General features: G+C 39.0%; 2 protein-coding genes across 5 annotated transcripts in view; one reads left to right on the top strand and one right to left on the bottom strand.

Annotated features, from left to right (window-relative positions):
• fig4a (FIG4 phosphoinositide 5-phosphatase a) overlaps window positions 1–9,254 on the bottom strand; it is an 85,667-nt gene extending 76,413 nt beyond the window's left edge. For both annotated transcript variants that reach the window (XM_039781219.1, XM_039781220.1), the window contains exons 1-5: window positions 9,045–9,254; window positions 8,778–8,887; window positions 5,457–5,555; window positions 4,727–4,850; window positions 673–829 (exon numbers count right to left, since the gene is read on the bottom strand). In XM_039781219.1, coding sequence (XP_039637153.1) covers window positions 673–829; window positions 4,727–4,850; window positions 5,457–5,555; window positions 8,778–8,840 — 443 coding nt within the window. In that variant the 5' untranslated portion in view covers window positions 8,841–8,887; window positions 9,045–9,254. The remainder of the gene's footprint in view (window positions 1–672; window positions 830–4,726; window positions 4,851–5,456; window positions 5,556–8,777; window positions 8,888–9,044) is intronic.
• On the top strand, window positions 8,461–22,222 carry ak9 (adenylate kinase 9). 3 transcript variants are annotated; one of them, XM_039781217.1, is made up of 35 exons: window positions 8,461–8,549; window positions 10,168–10,259; window positions 10,493–10,556; window positions 10,643–10,695; window positions 10,815–10,911; window positions 10,993–11,105; window positions 11,252–11,410; window positions 11,603–11,725; window positions 12,165–12,239; window positions 12,519–12,620; window positions 12,841–12,980; window positions 13,086–13,408; window positions 14,002–14,120; window positions 14,399–14,546; window positions 14,665–14,761; window positions 14,866–14,951; window positions 15,199–15,393; window positions 15,579–15,712; window positions 15,870–16,073; window positions 16,162–16,437; window positions 16,554–16,675; window positions 16,952–17,171; window positions 17,282–17,335; window positions 17,418–17,633; window positions 18,009–18,227; window positions 18,375–18,591; window positions 18,708–18,909; window positions 19,604–19,750; window positions 19,873–20,090; window positions 20,245–20,441; window positions 20,722–20,891; window positions 21,181–21,279; window positions 21,444–21,546; window positions 21,675–21,789; window positions 21,881–22,222. In XM_039781217.1, exons 1-35 carry the CDS (start codon window positions 8,504–8,506, stop codon window positions 22,087–22,089), a joined length of 5,154 nt encoding a protein of 1,717 aa, XP_039637151.1. In that variant the 5' UTR covers window positions 8,461–8,503; the 3' UTR covers window positions 22,090–22,222. The 3 variants fall into 3 exon arrangements, with proteins under 3 accessions (XP_039637151.1, XP_039637150.1, XP_039637152.1); XM_039781216.1 differs by having other exon boundaries at window positions 15,867–16,073; XM_039781218.1 differs by lacking the exon at window positions 8,461–8,549 and adding an exon at window positions 9,837–9,962 and having other exon boundaries at window positions 15,867–16,073.
• Window positions 22,223–22,511: the final 289 nt, after the last annotated feature.

The following is a 22,511-nucleotide window of genomic DNA, read 5'->3' as shown; positions in this document are numbered from 1 at the left end:
ATTAGTCTATGTGCCAACATGATTCGGTACACTTGTGACGATTGATTTAATAGATTTATTACAGATCTTAGAAGGCAGTAACGTTACCTGACACGTAAACACTCTCTGCATGTTTTACCTTTTGCTGCTGCCTTTACGTTACTCTGACGGCATTCAATTCAGACTTTTTTTTTTTTTTTTGCCATTGCAAGTGAAAGTGTTAGGGAAATGTTACTGGGTCCGACGTTGTAAGATTTCCGTTGTGAATTTGATGTAAAAGTGGTGCTTATGCAGACATGAGACCAACATGTTAAATATCCATAAGATTAATGTAAAGGGGTGCATATCTAAAAGGGGCTACAGTTTTGATTTCAATTTCCTTGTAAACTATGGCATGTGTTTGAGAGCAAATCCAAGCACAAACACATACACACAGTTGCAAACACATGAAATGAAAGCTTCATTGTATGTTGCAAATAGAAACTCTGCATTGTTCCTCAAAACATGTTTCAGACTGACTCCTGAAAGTTCTGACATTGTGTAGAATTTCAAGTCCGAATATCTTTATTTCAATGTTCATTAAAAAATGCATTACAATTTCTTGACTATAGTGTGATCAGTGAGTGTGTTTATAAATTACTAGTGATGGTGTATAAATGGATATATAAAAAGAGAACAAGAAAGAGACAGAACCTTGCTTCATCAGGGTGTGTAACCCTGACCGAGTCATTGGGGATGTAAATCATGCTGGTGTCTTCAATTTTGTAGATGGAGTGGCCACCGATGTCAGCCATCTTTCTGCGCTTGGTGATCAACACAATGTAGTACCCCTCGAGGAAACGTACAAACCCTGTGAAGGAAAAAACGTACAAATTTAAAATCTTTTAGAATAAACTCAAATGTTTCTTTCAAGGAACTTTCTTTCCCCCCCACCTTACCCCTGACATAACTTGCGTTGTTCATAGAACACCACTGAAGTTTAGAAAAAAAGCCTGATTTGCAGGCAGCCTTTCTGCTGCCTGCAAATCAGCTACAGCTTTTACAATACAAATAAACACCACTGTGGAGGTGGATCATGAGTGTTTGCATGTCACACTTCACTGTATTACCTATACGCTCCATTTCGTCTTACATAATTAAAATCTGACCCAAAAAGTATCATCCAGCATAGTCATCATTTGCTTTCAGCTTTTGATGCGCTATTTACTAATCAGTGACATTCAATACATGATGAATAGTTGTGGATGATGTCTGTGTGCATTTATTTTAATGGTCGGAATATTATTAGTAATATTTGCCTCATCATGGCCAGTAGTTTAGGCAAGTGTGCATGCTAGACACAGACCTTCATTATATTACTGCTAAGACTAATCTGTTTACAAATGAATTGTGTGTCATAGATGCTATTTTGCAACTGCATAAGAAGTCCTCTTACATTTGGACTATTTAGAATCACAGATGCCCCAGTATCATTGCACTGTAATGATCTTCATATTGTGTTTCCAGCACATACAAAGAGAATGCTACAAATGCAGGATGACGTAAATCTGTGGATACACAAACAACCAATTACATGAACGAAATTGAGCTAAAAATACATGGTTCGACATTAATTGACTAAATCAAGTGACATCACCTGAGGCAATTCCTCAGATCTCACTTTTTTTCCACATATGCAGTATTACTCCCCAAAACATGTAAACAGACTGTGATGAGTAAATATGGGTTTAAGTAAGTTGAATGATAGACTTTAGTTTGCATGAGACATCTATGCTTGATTGGTTTTCAGACTCTTACGTATCATTAAGAGCCAAGTAGGATATCAAATAAGATAAGCTAAGATAAACTTAATTAATCCCACACTGGGGAAATTCCTGTGCCATATACCAGAACTTTTAAGAAAACTACAACTTTGATGCTAATTACCACAACTCTGCTATGACAAGAACATAGTATAATGAAAAACACCATCAAATTGCATTACAGGAAGCGTAGCATCCAGTGTTTTTGGAGCGTGACTATGACCCATACTAGAGACTGAAAGTCAGGATATCTCAGCCTCTGCTGCATTACCTTTGACCTCTTTTTTCTGTCTAAATTCTACATTAAGTACTATTTTAAATTGTACATTGATTGATCAAGGCCAACAAGGTATTTTATGTGGTCATAATTATTGCACATATTGTATACAGAAATACTGTAACATAGTTAGTCACCTGTAAGACATTCTTATCCTAATTCCCACTCTTATAGTAGAGATCTCCATTAGGTAAATCACTGTAAAACATTCTGAGCTATCGGTCTGTCTGTGTGTCTGTTAGGAACAAATTACACTCCCATTTGCCAAAGAGTGAGTGTCCACAAATTGTATAGGGAACAATGAAAAGAAGCATGGTAACTTTTCTGAAAAGCAATTAGTGTGGCTTTTTAGCATTTCATTATATGCTTTTTTGACTTCATTGACACCTCTGCTAAATAACTCCAGACCTATTCTACCCAGATGTGTAAAGGATTCCTCCTTCACATGACTAAAGAGTGGCTATTGGGAATTCATCTGAAGGGTTTACAGTAAGTATGAGCTGGTGTATCCAAATGTGCAGGTAAGACGTGATTTTCACAGCGCAATGACAATCAACTAAGCTTGCAAGCCATAGCCTTGAATGAACTTGTGGCTTTGCTGAATGACAATTCTTATGTTAGTTGATTGTGTTTCTTGCAAGCAGAGATGGGTCAGACTGACAAAACTGGCACATGAAAAAGAGTAATTATATGCAGTAATAAAGAGGTGCTCGGCAAAGGGCCTGTTATGATAAACTGAACCCAACATGGCTTAAACAGTCTTTTTTTTTATATATATATGATACAGTGACTTTGGTAAACAAAGATGGCAAAAGGGCACAGTGGGGAAAAAGCATCTAATTTATTCACAGATGTGTCAGAGTGCTTAAAAGATGATGAATTAGATATTATGACCTTGCCAATACTAGTTAACAATTGTTAGCATCTTTCTTTGCTAAAAATTCAAATGTATACAGCTCCACACACAAACACACACAAACACAAACACACACACACACACACACACACGAAGAACTGGAAAGTAGAATGTAAGACTGTTGCAATTTTAGCCACACTAGCAGCGATACTCAATGGATGGCCATGTCCAGTCCGACCACCACTTTGGTCCAGACTGAAATATCTCAACAACTAGTGGATGGAAACAATTTCAATTATGTTTTGAAAAGACACACATGCTCTCCAGAGGAAGAAACCCACTGACTTTAGTGAGGCCCTGACGTTTCCCCAAGCCACCACTGTATTTGATATTTGGGGTTTTGACGTGGAGAACATGGCAAACATATTACCTGCTAAATATCAGCATGTTAGCTTTGTTATTGTGAATATTTTAGCATGTTAAAGTTAGCATTGTGGTTGTATGTTTATTTGGTGTGGTTTGGTCCTGCTGGTAGCTCTGTAACATGACAGACAGGAGTAAAAGTATACGTAGGGGCACTTTGCACAACCTCATCAACAGCGTAATCTTTGGGAAGAAAAACGTGCCTTAGGCAGTAACATGTTTGGTTTGTTGAAGTCAATGTTTGGTTTCATTTGATTCTGGCTCATTAAAGTGGCTTTGAATTGGATTCAAACATTCTTCTGATTCACCATGATTACATGTAGCAGAAATGAGGAAAACTCCAAAGTGTCTGCAGTAATTTTCCTACAAATGTACGTTTCTGTGACAGACAAATTATCTATGATCAATAACCTGTCCGGAGTACATAGAAACAGACAATACTGGTAAAGGATAAAGGCTGAATAATGACCTGAGTGAATCACCAAGACAGGTTATCAGGACAAACTCAAACACTCTTCTGTTTTGTGTGTATTACAATGTGTGTGACAGAAAATGTAGGTCATGACTTGAGGACTGGTGTGCAGTTCCTATGTGAAACACAGCTCAGTCACACCAATTATTTCCCACACAGCCACCGGGGTGCAAACACAGGTGGAGGATATACAGAGTGTGATCAGTTACACAAACTCCTCTAATAACAATAACAAACCTTTAATTGCATATATGGAGCAGACAGACAGAACAGGTTGACCTAAAAAATGAGAGTGACCTGAATTCCATGTCTTGGGTTGACAAAAGGCCAGTTAAGAGACACAATAAATGCTTTCCATAAACCTTACAATTGTACCAATTGTAATTGGGTCTGTCAAGCAATGTCCAAAGCACAGAGGAGTTGAGCTATTCTTTTTGACACTGATCAACAAAGCCTTTAATGCCCAAGTGAAAACAGATCTCTACAAAATAATATAAATTAATTACAATTTAAATACTAAATAGTTTTAATAGGCACTGTACTGTATATCACTATTACAGTCATAGAAACAACTCTCCTAAACAATTTTGTTACGGCTTCTTTTTACCTGATTTTCTACAAAAGGAAAGGGAAAGTTAAAAAAATACACCACTGATTGGCATTATTTGAAACCTGAAAATAAACCATTTTAAGCTTGACTAAGTAGTAGTGGTAGCAGTGCTATATTGTAGTGAATAACAATGTCCTGCCAGGTGTTCCTTTTATTTATTTATTTTTTTCATCCAGTTTTTCCATTTCAAGCACTTACAGTAATATGCAAAATTAGTTCAAAACGCACACCTGTAGAAGCAATGCTTATGTTCTTGCAAAGGATGTTGCTATGTCAGTGAGGAAGAGAGTGTAGGGACTGTACTCACCCACAATGCCAAAGGCGGAAACAGCCCTGGACAGGCCCGAGGAACCCTTTTGGCCAATCTTGGTCCGGTTGCCCAGGTCCAGGCGACCCAACAACTCCCGAACCTCTTGCTGGCTGTACACATGCTACAGACAAATACACACACACACATACACACATCAGGTATGTGTGTATGTGTGTGTTCTTTAGTTCGCTGTATAATCTTCATCCATCTCAGAAATATAAAGAGATTCTATGCAGTATTTTAATTCATTGTGTGCCAGCTTTCCTTACATATGAGCTGAGAGAAAGATGAGGCTGTTTTTCCAGCTTTAAACCTGCTCACCTCCACTGCATCATCACATTCTCAAGCATCCACTCTGTTTATAAAACACTCAACTATGCCAATCAAATGAAAAACAAAAAGGGGTTTCCCAAGGTCAGTATAATACAGACAGCAGGAATGAGAGTGTGGAGTGATGTATATTTAGTCATGGATGCTTCATTATAACAAACACATCATAATCATAATCACCCGCAACACAAACAAACAAATCTCGGCTCATGGTTCCTTGTAATGAGTAGTGGAGAATAATAGGAGGTGCATGCAGCCCTCATCAGCTAAGCTGTCATTCATAATACACTTGGGACAGCCTGATTGATAGTACAATTTTAGCTCAAGCGTGCTGTACTGTATTACATAAGCATATACATTTGCACTGTACCAACTCTTGTGGAAACTCAGCACTTGCCTTATCGTCAATTATGACCAGGTCCTTGGGTTCGGTGCGGTCAATCTTCAAGACTCTGTGTTTCGTCTCTGACTGATTGGTCCCCACCAAAAAATACCTCTGGAAAGGCAAGGCAAGGCAATTTTATTTATACAACATATTTCAGCACAAGGCAACTCAAAGTGCTTTACATAAAACATCAAACATTGAAAAGCAAAGAGCAAAAATAGAAAATAAGAAATATAAAAATATGAACAAATACAGATTTCAGATAAAATACAAGAATAAAATTCACAGCTCAGTATAAAAATTGATAAGAGATAAAATACACAAATAAAATTTATAGTACAGTATAAGAATTAAGGAAAGGCAACATCAAAAAGAAAGGTATAAGCCTTGATTTAAAAGAGCTGAGAGTTGCGGCAGACCGGCACTTTTCTGGGAGTTTGTTTCAGATATGTGGAGCATAAAAACCGAAAGCTGCTTCCCCCCCATTTAGTTCTGACTCTGGGGACAACAAGCAGACCTGTCCCAGACGACCTGAGAGATCAGCAGCATTCTGAATCAGCTGCAGCTGTCTGATTGATTTTTTAGGGAGACCTAGTTTTTCCAAATCCTGGTGAGACATAAGTCCTTTAATCCTTGATATATTCTTAAAATAGTAATAGGCTGATTTTGTTATTGTCTTAATGTGGCTGTCAAAATTCAAGTCTGAGTCCATAACTACACCAAGATTTCTGGCTTTGTCTGTTGTTTTTAACATTGCCGTTTGAAGCTAAGCGCTGACTTTCAGTTGTTCCTCTTTTGCTTCAAAAACAACCACCTCAGTTTTTTCTTCATTTAATTTAAGAAAATTTTGGCACATCCAGTCATTGATTTGTTCAATGCATTTAGTCAGTTTTTGTATTGGACTATAGTCTCCTGGCGATAAAGTTATATAAAGTTGTGTGTCGTCCGCATAGCTATGGTGATTTATCTTGTTGTTTTCCTTAATCTGAGCCAGTGGAAGCATGTAGATGCTGAAAAGAAGAGGTCCCAGAACCGAGCCTTGGGGAACTCCACACGTCATTTTTGTATGCTCAGATACATAATTGCCTATAGACACAAAGTAGTTTCTATTCTTTAGATAGGATTCAAACCAGTTTAGAACTGAGCCAGAAAGGCCAACCCAGTTTTTTTTTTAAATCGGTCTAGTAATATGTCATGGTCGACTGTGTCAAACGCAGCACTAAGGTCAAGTGACACCAAGACTGAAGTTTTGCCACTATCTGTGTTTGAGTGGATGTCATTAAAGACTTTAACAAGAGCTGTCTCAGTACTGTGGTCAAAAACCTCACTGAATGGCATCTAAACTGTTTACTGACAAGAAAAGTAAGCCGCCCAATTAGAAAGCAATGTATGAAATTAGCCTGTGAAATTATACACAAAAGAAATCCAATGCAGATATGTATCATGTAATTTTATATGAGAATATACCTTGGAATTAGAGTAGCTTCAACGTTTTTTAAGCACAGGACCCCTTAACTGAAAGAGAGACAGAGCAGGGACCCCCTACTACATATACTGTATAAAATGAAGTTGCATATTAAACTGGGCCTACAATAGCCTTTATACATACTATTTTTTGCATAGAATACTAAGCTATTTCAATAGCCTAATAATTTTTGCCATGATTTTATAAATCACGTTTTCTGTTAAACATACATACAGCACAGTGAATCCTTAGGATTACCTGTATCTGTGGATGGCCTTAGTGACTATCTTACCTATTGGCCAGTAAGCAGTGGGGATTTATATTTGCTTATAATATTTTGGATTCATGTTAAGACTTTTAAATTTTTGAAAAAAACTTTCAAAAATTAACAATAATTTGGAAGTCCCCCTACGGTGACTCTGAGGACCCCCTAGGCGTCCCGGACCCCCTGTTGAACATCTGATCTAGAGTACATTTTCTAATATCTTCGTTGTTAAGATTTGTCTTTCTTGTATGACTTTCTCTTCAAAGTCATTATTTTTCTCACACTAGGTTGCAAGTTGGCTTAAGATTTGGCAACTAAACAACATTAGATCGTAACATCATGTATCAGGACAATCCACAACCATTAGAGACATTGTGTCCTGTTCCACAATGTCCAACGGAGGCCTCTTTGTCCACAACAGTTAGACAGTCAACTCATTCACTGTTCAATAAAATGGGCTGACAGATGTTCAATAACAAATTATGATAGCTCAACTGTGACAAATGTTTTTCCTGCATTACTGTGTAAATGTGTTTGACTATTGATCAGCCATCAATCACTGTTGTAGAACACCTTTATTTTAACACATGTAATTATAAGTCGTTGCAAAAAAAATTGGATTGGTAAAAAACAACACACAATTAGGAAAATAGGAAAAAAAGGATACACAAGAATGTGTCTGTAAAGTGCACATATTTATACCAAATATGTACAAACCTAATCAAAACTATACTAATATTTGCATTTTGTCTGGCAAAATGTAATCATTCTGACTGTCTAGAGTCTTGACAGTCAGAATGATTAGTTTGTTTTTTCCCCCATAAACTCTAGACCCTATAATTGACACAATAGAGGTCATGGTATATCAAAGTAAACTGGGGTATACGAGTAGCAAATCATCACAAACAATCTTTTGCTGCCATCTAGTGTTTTCTGACTGGTAATCACAATCATACAGGAGCTCTACATCCTTCTCCCCATTCATGTTATGTCTGTGAAGTTTTTAATGTTAAAAATCATAGATTAAGCGTGGCTTTTGTACATCAGTGAGATTAGGAAATCCATCACTAGAGTCTACATTTCATGGATTTGGGATGTCAGAGATGGACTTGTGAATGTCAGCTTGTTGAACATCCGAATGTCCTAAATATTGCCTGTCCTGAATAAATAATTGTGCCACAGTGTGGTTAGCAAGGCACCTTCATCAGAGTTGGGAAATACTGTAGTTGTGCTGGGTAGTTCCTAGCCCCAGTTTGTGCCACTCATGTAGTATCATTAGAGGCACAAAAAAGGGTTAGGTGGTTCCAAGGAGAAAATGTGTGAACCTGTATGAATATAAAGCATGTTGCTGCAGATAAAGAAGAGGCCTACTCAGGTAACTGTCCTTTGATTAATAAAAGCATGAAGAATAACCTTTATCATCCTGTTTTTAAAAGCCACTCTTTGTCTATGTACTAATATTTACACAGGAAGCATCAGGAGAACAAAAAAGCAACTTTAACATGATGGAAATGTGATGTAATTTAAAAAGATGTTGTTGGCTACTTGCAGGTGGAACTTATAAACAGTAATACTAACAGCATAAAGATCATGACAGACTTACGGCTCTGGTTTCATACAAAACCATCCTCTGGATCCCACTGATGATAGCCGCTGACTGAGGCATTTTTATCCCTGTATTCTCCAAACAATCCAGAAGAGACAACTGAAGAGCTGCAAAGCGAACGTAACGCATTGTGAAAACCCATTACTTCACATCATAAAATACAAAAGAGATAAGATATAAAAAAGTTAAACCTGATACTGCTAGCTACTGTGTGCATCTTATTTTCACCTAAAGTTAGCTAGCTAGCTAAGTAGCGTTACTCACCATTTGCTAGCTAGCTGGGTTAGCCACAAATCATCCCCACATAGAATAATACGCAATAATGCATCTCCTCTGGTAGTCTAAATAACTTAGCTATTTGAACGTTTTTAATTCATTAATTGTGTATGTAGCTTGCACAAGTATTTACGGCTAGCACTAGCTAATTGCAACATGACTTTGTTTTAGTCAGGTGACTGTCATGAAAGATCTCACGTCAACTGATACGGTGGCTCACAGAGTCCAAAAATGCGATTAATAATAGACGCAAGTTTTTGCCTTTGGGTCTTTTCACCATAAGCTTTGTTTAATATAGATATATATTATTATATTTTCTTTATTTAAAGAACACAAGAATAGCAACAGTATGTACACATAAATCCCGGGCATAAGAAATGTATCAAACACATCAATTGCCTTCTTATTTTTAAGGTCTCTACAGTGTTGCCATGCAGCTCTTGATAAAAATGTCCAAAGTTTGGTTTGTAGTCTGCCCAGACTACAAGTGCCAGAAAATTCAATATGAAGTCTAGCTAAATATCTAATGTAGTGTAGCCTACTTGAGAAACGCGGCTTCTATCTTTCGAGCATAGACTGTATATTATTAGTATATTATATATATATATATATATATATATATATATATATATATATATATATATATATATATATATATATATATATATATATATATATATATATATTATTAATATTAACAGTCTATGCTTTCGAGCCATAGCTAGCTAAGTAAAACTACCCCCCTTTGTTTGTGAGTTGCTATGGTGACAGTATACAGTGACTGCTAACCTTGGATAGCTAGCAAGCTAATCTTAGGTTACGTCCTAGCTAGTTAACAAACGATGATAAAAGTTTAAACGGTGAAAAGATAGGGGGGGAAGGATATAAGAATGACCAAAACTAACGGTAAGAACATTTCCGTTGAAATATGTCAGCAATTAACGTTACCTGTGATATAGTCAACTTTTATAACGACAATTTTATAAGAAACGGCAGGATAGGTAGCTAAATCGTCAGATTAACGTTAACGTTACAAGCAACTGACAGTTTGATACCCTCTGTTTATGACTTTTGATTCTCTCTGTTCATTGATATGTTATATACGCTTAAGTGGACCGGTTATTGGACAACCTAATAGAAGATGATGCTGAGAGAGAGAGTCTTCTTGCCAAACCCACCTGCTTCATTATAGTTGGAAGACCGGTAAACACACACACACACACACACACACACACACACACACACACACACACACACACACACACACACACACACACACACACACACACATATATGGTCTTCCTCGGGTAAAGGTGAAGATTTAAGAGAACACATCTGCATGTATACAACCACATCACATCAAAATACTGGCATTTATTTTCTTCTAGCTATGTTCCATGTCATATAACCCAATGACATGGCATTTTTTGTGACAGGGTGTTGGAAAATCCACCTTGGCCAAAAACATTGCAGAGTCCTGGAAGTGTATCTTAATTGATGGTGAGTTCAATTTGCTGTATTTCTGGTCTTTAATTGTACCAACATATTTCAGATATATATATTTATCATCTTTTATAATATTTCAGATACAGATCTGCTCAACACACACATTAAAAATAAAACAAAGCAAGGTGTAGAGGTGAGTATAATTACTTGTGTCATAGGACAGAAAGGTTAACTGTCCCTTTTATGTCATGTGTTTTACATACATATGTATGCATCTTTTTTATGGTGTATGAATTGCTCTGACCATTTTAGATCTTGAATATCTTATCTGAGGGAAGAAGTATACCAGAAGAAATGGTGCTCCAGCTGATTCTTGACAGGCTTAACTCACACCATGTGGAGCACTACGGTAAATTGTAATTGTCATTCAAAACAACACTATGTGAGCAAGCCACTGCTTGCACTTGATAACACATATGTTGTAATACAGGGTATGTACTGAGCTGCCTACCATTCCTGTCAGAAGAATGTCTGAAGATTCATGAGCAGCTTGAGCTGATCAAAAACGTCAAACTAACACCTGATTTCATCATCAACATCAAGGTTATCCACATGCCCTCCATTTAGAGTTGTGCATGTCAACAAGCAGCAATTGATTCAAGCAATGTCTTTTATTTTTTTTAAATAACCTTTTAAGTATTTGGAAGTTCCATATACATCTTCCATCTTCCATCTCCATCTTCCACCAGTGTGCAGACAACGACCTGGTCCACCGGCTGTCAGGTCTGAAGCAGCACCCACAGACAGGGCAGCTGTACAACAGGGATCAATGGAAGCGTGAGGAGGTGTTTAACATGAAGAAGGAGAACAAGGACCAGGAAGTGGAGGATGAGGATGAGGAGGAGCAGGTAAGGTTGAGAGAAAACAACTCTTGCCACTGGTTTTAACCTTTCCTGTCTTTGGTGTTTGGTGTAATTTGGTTTTGAATAATGATGATGATGATGATTATTTCCGGCATTCCCCAATTTCATTATGTTGTATTATTTGGACTTTTTTCATTCTAATTTAGTTAATTTTTTTTTGTTTTTCTTTTCTTGCAGGCTGGGGGAGAAGAACTCCAAAAAGATATTATTGACCAGATGGTGTGGACACCAGAAAACTTGGCCAGAAATGCTTTTACTAGACTCACCATGTACAAGAATACCATGCTCAGACCACTGGAGGTGAGTTACCCAGGGCTTCAAAATTTCTGAATGGCTTACACTTTAATTAAGAAGTTAAATAAACGTGTCACTCTCCACACATAATGCAGCTGTTTGTTGGGCTAATCATTTGAAATGAAGTCATCCATTTCTTACACAATCTAAATTATTGGATCATCATGTACAGCCACATGATACATTTCAAACAGCTTTGATGGGGCAATCAGGGTGATTTTTCTTACACGCCAGAGTGCAGTCAGAGATATTGCGTTTGTGTAAAAGTTTGACCTTTATTTAAAAAGCCATATCATAAGACCTCATCTGAGATATACTGTAACTGCTGATAAAGAGAAGGTCTGACTAACACAGCCTCATCTAAAGATCCACGTTAATATGATGTTCTAAATTATATCAGATTGGTTCAATTAATTTCACCCTTGACAAAAGTAATATTTTTCAGGACTACATGACAGAACACAACCCCCTCTACCTGTTGGAGTTGGACGGAAACAACACACCTGAAGAGCTGCACTTGGTACACTAGGGATAAATGAACCGTCTGCAGGAAATACATGCTACAGTCTTACAAACAAGATAATGAACAATAAAATGTTGCATACAATATGCTGTTGAATAGATTTTGTCACCATATTGTGTTTTTAATTTGCAGGCAATGTTAGTCTGGCGCTGGTGTGAGACAGCAGTGCTATATCTGTGTGTGTGTGTGTGTGTGTGTGTGTGTGTGTGTGGGAGAGGGTTAACTACCTATGTATTGTGTGGGCTGACTTTATTTTGTTGATTGTTTTGTCTCTAGTCTGTAATGTCCCGTCTTGGATCCATGGCAATAAAGCGTGTCTCCATTCCAGTCCTCCTCAACCAGAATGATGATGAAGAATTGCCAGAAGACATTGACACGGTCTGCCATTATTGACCTTATTCATATTTTATTTACAAAAAAAACAGTATTCAAAACACCATACATTTAAACTATTAACACAAAGGTAAGGCTGATGCAAGAGCTATTTTTTATTTTTTTTAAATGATGCACTAACAGGCATTTTAAACATACTCCCTCCACTAAATTAACTCTCAATATAACTAGAAGTAGTTTAATCCTGAGTCCATCTCTTTTCCAGGAGGACCTAATGAGAGTCATGTCCTCGTCCAGGACAGTGGCTCCCGGCTTTAAATGGAGAAGGAGCCGCTGGGGCCGAACTTGTCCTGTTGCTCTGAGGGAGGGCAAAGTCATTCCTGGCAAGCCTGAATTATGTGTGGGGTGAGTGATCTTTTGTAGGCTGTGGCCAGGTGAGGAATCTATCCAATAGCTTCAAATAAGACTGGGTAAACATGTCAACCAACTCTCATTTCAACCCCTGCGCAGCTTCCAGGACAAATTGTACATCCTCTCATCTCAGGAGGCCTGCCAGAAGTTTTTCACAAACCCCCGATGGTACTTACTTCCTCCGATGCCCAGGCTCCCTTGCAGAGTTTCCATCATTGGACCTCCACAGGCAGGGAAGACCACTCTATGTAAGCTTCTAGCTCAGCACTACAAGGCATTGATGCTTGATATGGAGGTACTGGTGCAGCCAGTTCTGGACAAGGTTGAGCAGGAGAGGCTTGACAAAATCAAAGAGGAGACAACACAGGTTGCTATAGAAAAAATCAAGATGAAGATGGAGAAGGATGTCGGACAGAATTCAGGTAAGTTGAGTTTTGTTGGTGGTAATGATAATGATAATGATAATGATAATGATAATGATGATGATGATGATGATGATGATGATGATGACAATGATGATGATGATGACGAGGACGATGGGTTAGCTGTCTTTAGTTTATCTATGTATACTGTATCTGTCACTATCAAATAAACCATCAATAAATAAAAATGATATTCACTACTATTAATAACTATTCTACTAACAAATTATATAAATTATATCACACATCAGCCCTTTGAAATACCATGTAGTATACAGCATTATTTGACGTATACTGTCAGACACAGAATTAATGTTCTGATATATTTCATCCGATGAAACCAATTCTGTAGAAGGTAAGATGTAGAAACCTTCTCTTTATTCTTTCTGTCTCTCTTTGGCGCAAACACACATGCAGATAAACGGACATGGATAAATTAACCATTTCAAAATCTTTTACACGTACTGTACACATCACAAATGGTAGTCTGGTCACGCTATGTTGTGTCCCCAGAGTTTCGGAGCTCAGTGTGAGTCGAGATTATGTGGCAGCCTACACTGTATTTGTGTGCAAATGTTTTCTGCTGTTCTCAGTGACAGAGGATCATCCAGAGGTACAAACCATGGTGCTCACTGCGATGGAAGAAGCCAAACATCAAAGCACATCTCCCTTCAGCCTGTATGCTGAGGTACTGGAGAAGCGTGTAAAAGAGGTATGTTATAAAATCTGAAACATGGCAGCTGCATTTACACTGCAAGCTTTTTGCTTCTAAAAAAAAAAGAGCATTCCTTCTACATTTTTGTTGTGACTGTTGTTGGAAATGTATTGAATGTATTTGGAGAAAAAGTATATTTAACATAAATGTTGCCATTTATCATATACAGTATATATGATTAGAAAGTTAAACCAAATGAATGAACCACCATTTAGACGTATAGTACAACTATAAACAGTTTGCAGGGGTGTTGCTTAATAATTGTGATGTTACAGATTGAAGAGGCTGACACTGGTGCAGATGTCAGAACTGGCTGGGTGCTTGACAACTTTCCCAAGAACTTTTCCCAAATGAAAGTCTTACAGCAAGCTGGAATCCTGCCAGACACTCTCTTCTGTCTCCAAGACAATGATAGCAATCAAGGTACGAGACACAGTAACAACGCTAACAAGTTGTTGTTTTATATAGAGTATATAGAGTCAAGTCTATATTTGAGTTCTGTCTGTGATCATGTTTCACTGCACTTAAATGTGTTGAACAGTTTTGAAGAGATTGTATGAGAAGAACAAGGAGAGCGTGGACAAAGCAGTGAGCAAGAGGTTGCAGCACGAACAATCTAAGAAGGAGAAACTGGTCTTGTGAGTGGAGGTGCAATGATGCTGTCAAATTTTATGGGTTGTTATATCTGGAATTGGTTGTTTATGGGGCTTTTGTTCTTGTGCTTAATTTCTCTCCATTTTAGAAAACAGAAGGACCCAGAATCGGAGGTAGAGGCCAAGCCTGCAGAGCTGCAAACAAATCTAGAGACAGTTGCTGAAGAGACCGAAGGTACCAACTGTCAGCCTAAATTCACAAAGGCTCCCTGATCCTGTAAAATTTGACCAGCACTGTTTTTAAAGCATTCATTAATGTCCTTTGTAGAAAATGACACCACCAGCCCCGTGCATCCACACACCTTTCTGTATTTACATACTACAGTGTGTGTAAGCACCATAAAAGTAGCATTGAACTAAACGTTTTCCATCCATCTCAAACTCTGGACCGCCATCTCCTTCTCATTAATTTGTCGCTCCAGCTGTGGTACTACCTGATCATTGGGACTTGGGTTATCCAGACGGCCCGGAGATGAATGACTATAAAATGCAACTGCAACAGTTTGTGTACGAATGGGACCAAATGCAGTCCGCTTTAACTATCCCACACTCAGTACTGAAGATTGGTGACAAAAGCCCCGAAGACCTGCTTAAACAGATGGTCCTTATCAAGGAGAGTGAGTTTAACCCTTCTTGAAGTATCAATCCCAGTCTTGAATTTTGTTAACACCACAAACCGCACGTTGGTCAGGTTTCAGTTAAATGTATTATAACTATAATAATTATTCATAATAACTTATGACAATTGTTTTTTTTTAATTATTGATAATAATCCAATCTGGTTTACATGCTTGACTTTTAGAACCCTTTCAGTATGTGTCCTGGGAACTGTCAGCAACAGACCTGGACAAGGAGGCGGCGGATATGGAGGCCTTAGCTGAGCTGGAGAGAGCCGAGGAAGGCAGCAGTGACAATGATGCAGCTGAGGAGGAAGAAGTCAGTAAACATGTCTTTTTTGACTTTATAAATGACAAGTTTATAATCCTATATATAATTGAAGATACTGAAGATGGAGGCCTGTCTTACTGCTATGTTGTTAATTAAACATATAAACAAACCTTTAACAGCATCTCCTTCCTCTCAATGACAGCAGGGGGTCGCAACAACCAAGAGAGTATTAGGCGATACCCATAATTTCTGCCCTGTGGCCTTAAAAAACCACAACGTCCTGTGGCCCTGTACGGGTGAAATTGCAGCCAAGTACCGTGAGAAGAACTACTTTTTCTCGAGCCAAGCAGCCAGGGACTCTTTCCTTCAAAACCCTGCATGTTTTGTTGCACAGACTGTGCCTCTCAAGGTACAAACTGACATAAGAAGAAAAGAAAAAGTCATTGTAAGTAAAGCAAAAATACCTAACAAGTTTCTTCTATCTTCTTCTGTCCAAGCCTCCTGCCCTGCGTATCTTTTTGCTTGGTACCCGAGGGTCAGGCAAGACCACTCAGGGTGAGTGGCTCGCCCAGCAGCTTGGCATTTTCCATATTCAGTTCAGGGAGCAACTCCAAATGCTCATCATGGCCAAGACAAAGGAGCAGGTACCTTATTCTGATGAGTTGGAGTCTCCAGAAGAGTCTGCTGAGGACTTGGAGGCTCTGATAGAGGAAGCCAGGGGGGAGGACGAGGAGGAGATGGGGGAGAACTCCGACAACACGAATGACATGGAGGTCAGCTTCAATTAACTTTCTCTGTAGCAAGATCAAAGACAAGAATTACAAGAATGTTAAAGAATTAGGATATTTTGACACTGAAATACTGTGCATGTGCTACTCTGTGTCTACAGCAGGAAGTGGTCCTGACTGATGAGGAAACGGCTATCAAAGCATACCTGTCTGACGGAGATCCACTTACCCCAGAGATCCTGGATATGATTATTGCACCATACTGGAATCAGGAACCATACATGTAGTTGCGCACACACACACACACACACACACACACACACAAGAGGGCGACTAAGCATACTTCATCAAATTTAAAAATGTTTTCTTTGATAAATCTTTATACATCTCTTAATCTCTCATGCTCCCATTCTGCTTCTTTCACTTTCACTTAAAAATCCCAGGCATCACATATAGACCTTTCACATCCTTACACTTCTATATTTTACACCTTATGTACCTTAACTCATTATATATACATTGTGTGTGTCTTTTAATTGCATTTTTCTCCACCTTGTAGGTCTACAGGTTTTATTTTGGAGGGCTTTCCTCAAAATCCCGATGAGGTGCAGTACATTTTGCAGCAACAGCTTTTCCCTGATGTTGTGGTAAATTTGGTGGTGGATGTCACAGATGTTCAGAAGCGTCTGTTGCCGACATACCTGGAGAAGTGGCGTGAGCGCCACAACCGCCGTGAAGCACAGCTAAACCTCCTTTATGATCTACGTAAGCAGAACCGGGTAAGCAAGTGACAACTTGGTAGAATCATTTCTCTGCAAACTTTAGTACATGCATGTCTGTCCTGACAATGTCTATAGATTGTGTGAGTACAGCTATCTCTTTGGTACAGGAGAACAGCATTGCTGAGAGAAGGGCTGAACTCACGAAGGCAGCCAAAAACAAAGTAAGCAAACTAATTATAACCACACCGTCATCCCCTCTTCATCACTGCTTAATGCCTATTCCTCCTATCTCCAACTCATCAGCTCAGATATTCTGAGGATGAAGAAGATGATGAAGAGGATGAAACTGCAGGCAACATGGAGGAAGAGATAGAGGCCATGCTGGAGGAAGAGTTTCCTTTTGAAGAGGATAACAAAGACATGGAGAATAAAGAGAATGAGGAGGCAGCGTCTGAGAGGCTGGAGATGGAGATAGCAGAGCGTTATGTGAAGGATGAAAACAGCCTTGTTACTGTTATGGTACAAAGACACAAAACCCAGTGAAGGCAATTAACTAGCCAGACATACGTATTTGCTTCCCTCACCCATTTCTGCTATTATTTAATATTTGCTTCAAGGACAGTCAGGAGAGTTCTATAATCTATATAAGATTTACTACAATAGTCTAAGCCATAACACACAAGGTAATACTTGAAACAAATTGTCATCATTAAACGTTACGACTCTGATAGATACTTGCAAACATTTTACATTCTGACATCCTTTGACTTTACAGAGACACAAGTTGGTCCTAAGATAAACCTAATGTGACTTTATGTGCTCTGCATAATGTAAGTTTACATATTGTACTTTATTAATGCTCATAAATTCTGCTTTGTGCTGTTCTATGATCAGGAGCTCCTGAGTGAACTAAACATACCCTCAGTGTCAATCAGTGCATCTCGTAAGCTCCGGATCACTCAGCAGAAGCTGCTCCAGAAAATCCAGCCCCTGGTGACCAACAGGGAGTCACTCTTCCAAAAATGCCAACCCATCTCATACAGCCTGGCACATAAGCTGCTGCTCTCCTCTTATAAGCTCCACAGCGCCTTTGGCTGCTGGGACCCCATAAAGGTAGGCTTCATTTAGGAATGGTCACTGTGTCTTTTTTAGCATCTGTGGGATGAGGCCACGATTTGTATTTCAACTACTAGTACACCTTTACTCTTTTTTGCTGACATGTTAATCAGCAGAACTCTGTGAAATGTCCCCCTTCTACAGCACTACAAAGAGAGAGATGTGATCCAGCCTCTGCAGTGGCCCCTCAATACCACATATCCCCTAATCTTCCATCAGTTTATCTACTTTTTTGCAACTAAGGAGAACCGTAACACATTTATGCTGAACCCCTTGAAGTACCTTAGGCAGCCAAAGCCCACCCCGTCCCTTCCTATTAAAATAGCTGTTGTTGGACCACCCAAATCTGGAAAAACCACTGGTAAGACTCAAGACAGCTGGAAAATAATCCTTTTTTTTTTTTTTTTTTACGATTATCTCTCTCTTCTTTCTATTATTCACATTCTGCATTTCTCTCACTTTGCTTTAACTCTCCAGTGGCACAGATGTTTGCTCAGAAATATGGCTTGGCCTGTCTGTCCATTGGCGGCGCTATGCGTACGGTGCTTAACAATCATGAGCACACTGATCTGGCTGTCCAGATGAAAAAGCATCTCTCCCAGGGACTCGTTGTACCTGATGAACTGGCCATTCAGTGTCTGGAGGTGGCACTCATGAGCTCGATCTGCAGCACTCGAGGGTAAGCTGGGGTGTGTGAAAATATATTAACTTTTACTTTGAAATAACTTTTTTGCTTTTTTTTGTTTCAAGACAAAGACTTTTTTCTTACTCTAATCTCGCTTTGCCAGACCTTCCTCCACAGCGCTGCTGAGGAGGGTCTGGCTAGTCCACAAAACGTGCACGTCAAAACGTGCTCTGGTTTATTGGCATTTCTTTAAACCAATCATAATCCTCATAAGCACCGGGCAGAGCCAAGGTGCCGCTGCAAAATAGGCTCGGGAAGGAACTTATTTTGGTGGAACGTGTACGTTCAAAAGTTGTTTTAGTCATGCAACAGAAAACTCAGATTGGACAGATAGTCTAGCTAGCTGTCTGGATTTACCTTGCAGAGATCTGAGGAGCAGTTAACCATAGTCATCATAAATCAACCAGAGTTTAAAATTCCAACACAAAGAAAGCGGAAGGTACCGGACATCCGGCCGGAAAGATTGAAATCCGCGGAATTTCCAGCAGCAACGGAGCAATCCTGGAAGTGGAGCGTCTTGGATATAGACTAGTCTTACTCTGACTGTCAAGACATCTGCACATGCTGTACTTATTCTTACTAAATTTTGTTGTACCTTCATAGTGCAATGACAATAAAGGCTATTATATTCTATTCTATTCTATTCTACTTGAGGGTGTTTGTGAAGACAATATTTATTGTCACCCAGGTACGTGTTGGATGGCTTTCCGAAGACACTTAAGCAGACAGAGCTGATGGGGTCTCGGAGCATCATCCCCATGATAGTAGTAGAGCTGGAGCTGGCCACAGTGGAGGTGCTGACCAGAGGTCTCCTGGACAAGATGAAGCCCAACAAGTGAGAGAACACACATCGATAGCAACTATAAATACACATCATATCACAAGTCTAAGAGCTGTTTAAAATCACAAACTGTCAAAGTAATAAAATGTGTCCTGCCCCTACTCCTCCTACTGCAGGCCTCACCTGATGCACGACAGCTCAGAGATCCTCCACATTCGTAACTCCTGTTACAAGCAGGAGATGGAGCATGTGAGGCAACACTTCCAACAACAATATCAGAACTGGATCCTGCTCGATGGCTTGAAAAGCAAATGGTGGATCTGGAACAGCAGTATAAAGGAGGTCAGCATCAGCATGAAATATATCCACAACTACCTGGAGAGGACACGTAACAGTAAGTACTAGAAGCTTTTCCAGACATCAGATAGTTGTTGTTTTTTTTCACCTAAAGTAAAACATGCCAAATACTGTATTCATTGAATACTTGCCTTACTCATCATCTTAAGATGACATTAGTTCAGAATCCCCATGCTTTTTTCATTTTGCAGGACAAGCAGCATGCATCAACAGAATGTGCATCACACCCAAGGAGCTGCAGTATCGGCTTGGAGAGTTTGGACAGTACTGCCCTGTCTGCCTGGCTCTACATCGCCATCTGGTGGACTGCTCAGAAAGTGCAGCCTTAACTCATGCAGCCGAGTACAGGGGACACTATTACAAGATGTGTGGCGAAGACCATTTAGAGGTCAGTGTACTGGAGCACACAGATGGTTAAATGCACAAATGAGTATGGAAAAGCATTCAAGACAAATTAAGCAGATTTCCTCCTTTTCAAATTCTGTGCACAATTTCTGTTAACTATCCAGTGGATTTCATTTATGTATGATATTATGAAATCATGCAGGATAAACAATATACACACATTTTTAAAGTTACATTTATAATAACAGATTTAACATGCAAATAGATTGTTAACTGTGACTGAAAGAAAAAATATTTTTTTTATGTTGCTCTCTCAACCACAGCGGTTCCTGACTACTCCCGATCAGTTTGTGACTCCTGGCTGCCCACACACTCTCCCACAACCCCAGCTGCTGCCCAGAAAGCTGACTGAGATCCAGGTGAAGAACAAGTTCCCACAGCAAGTTGAGATGAAGGGCTTCTGCCCGGTCACTTATCTGGATGGAAAGCAAAGGTACACTATTCACTACACTGTTTGAATACATGATTGGCATTCATTTATTAATTGATTAATAGAGATTTTAATTTATCAGTGAAAAATTACAAGTTATTATACTTTTCAATTTTAGTAACTTGAAAGGTGTGGTCCCTGGCACTATTCACTAGATTAAAGATACCTTAGAAAGTGCATTTTGAAAAGCACGTAATTATTAAAAACTAAAAATTTCACACTACAACATACCAACAAATAGATTATGTCAAAAGGGCTTTATTTGTGTCATGGAAGGTTTATTTGTCCTCAGGTATGAAGCCCTGGTTCGGGGAAAGATGGAATATGCAGTGGAATACAGAAAACGGATCTACATTCTTGAGACAAAGCAGAAACAGGACAAGTTTTTGAGGTGTGGAGCTATCTCTTTGTATATTTCTGAAATGTTTTTCAGTTAGATTTCTTTTCACAAGGATTATTCAGTCGTGCACAGTATTTGGAACTATCCCCAGTACTTTCAATAAAGTTTTATTTGGCTATTGAGTGAAAGTTGGTGTTGATATATTATCTTCCAAGGATTCCTGAAACCTACTGGAACCAGAGGCTGCCCAGTAAAGTTCCTCCTCTTTGTGAACCTGTACCCCTCACCTCCCTTCCAACGTTGGGCTACCTGGAGCAGGTCTCTCTCTCTCTCACACTCACACACACACACACACACAGCAGAGATTTTAAGTCAACATTTGATATAGGTATGTTTCTGAATCCTCTTCAACATCTGCCCTGTTTTGAGTTGTATGTATTTTTTAGGGTGTGGCAGTATCAGTCATCAAGGCCATGACAGCTGTTGGGTGTCTCAAACCAAAGTATCCCTTCCTCAGTATACAAAGATCTTCACTCCTCTATGTGGCATTCTATCTGAAAGGTAAAGCAAGATGTCAAGGTTGCCTTAGGTCACAGTAAATATCACGTGACTTGCTCAAACTCAATAATGATTATGTTAACATATTTTACAGCTTTCAACCACAAGAGCACAGACTACATCCGCAAGAAGTACAAAAAGAAGCTGGCCTTGTTTGAAGAGAACTGTGCGCTCATTCCCTACCTGAGCTTAACAATGACAGGGAACTACAGGCCTCCCTGTGAACGTCCCATTGACTTTGAGTTCAAACTCAATAGGTTCCTGGCCTTGGGAGACTTGCCAGGTGCCAACAGTGTGCTGTAGCTGTTTTTAAAGCTTGACCACTGCTTGCCATTTCATGTTGTGTGAAGAAATGTGCGACAACAAAATTTGAAAGCAACCTGCTTTAAGAGTTTATTTTAATCAAGAGCATGTAATAAAGCATTCTTCACTGTCAGGGATGGATAATGTGTTTTCCTTGGGTCATTAACCTTGCTTCTATGTAGCTTGTATACTGGACAATGCACTTTCATTTTCTTTGTTTGGTTGCCAAAGAGGATATAGTTGTAATTATGTGATCATAACTGCAAGCTTTCTTTTTTTTCAGGATCATTTATAGCATTTGAATGACAGTTTTTTTCCAATAATTACTATTAAATCAATTTGATTGAGGCTGATTAATGCCATGTTGAAAACAATTGTGGTTCACATTTGAACTCAACCACAGTGAAACTAGGGCTGGACGA

Source organism: Perca fluviatilis, chromosome 18 (assembly GCF_010015445.1).
Source record: "Perca fluviatilis chromosome 18, GENO_Pfluv_1.0, whole genome shotgun sequence".
NCBI classification, from domain to species: Eukaryota; Metazoa; Chordata; class Actinopteri; order Perciformes; family Percidae; genus Perca; species Perca fluviatilis.
Note: the sequence above shows the minus strand (reverse complement) of the source record. Positions and strands in the feature narration are given on the sequence as shown.

Coding starts and splice junctions, on each gene's coding strand:
- ak9 (XM_039781216.1), top strand. CDS start 8,504: ATGAATATAAAGCATGTTGCTGCAGATAAAGAAGAGGCCTACTCAG. Junction 12,621..12,840: donor TGCCAGAAGACATTGACACG/GTCTGCCATTAT, acceptor TCTCTTTTCCAG/GAGGACCTAATGAGAGTCAT. Junction 17,172..17,281: donor ATCTACGTAAGCAGAACCGG/GTAAGCAAGTGA, acceptor TCTTTGGTACAG/GAGAACAGCATTGCTGAGAG.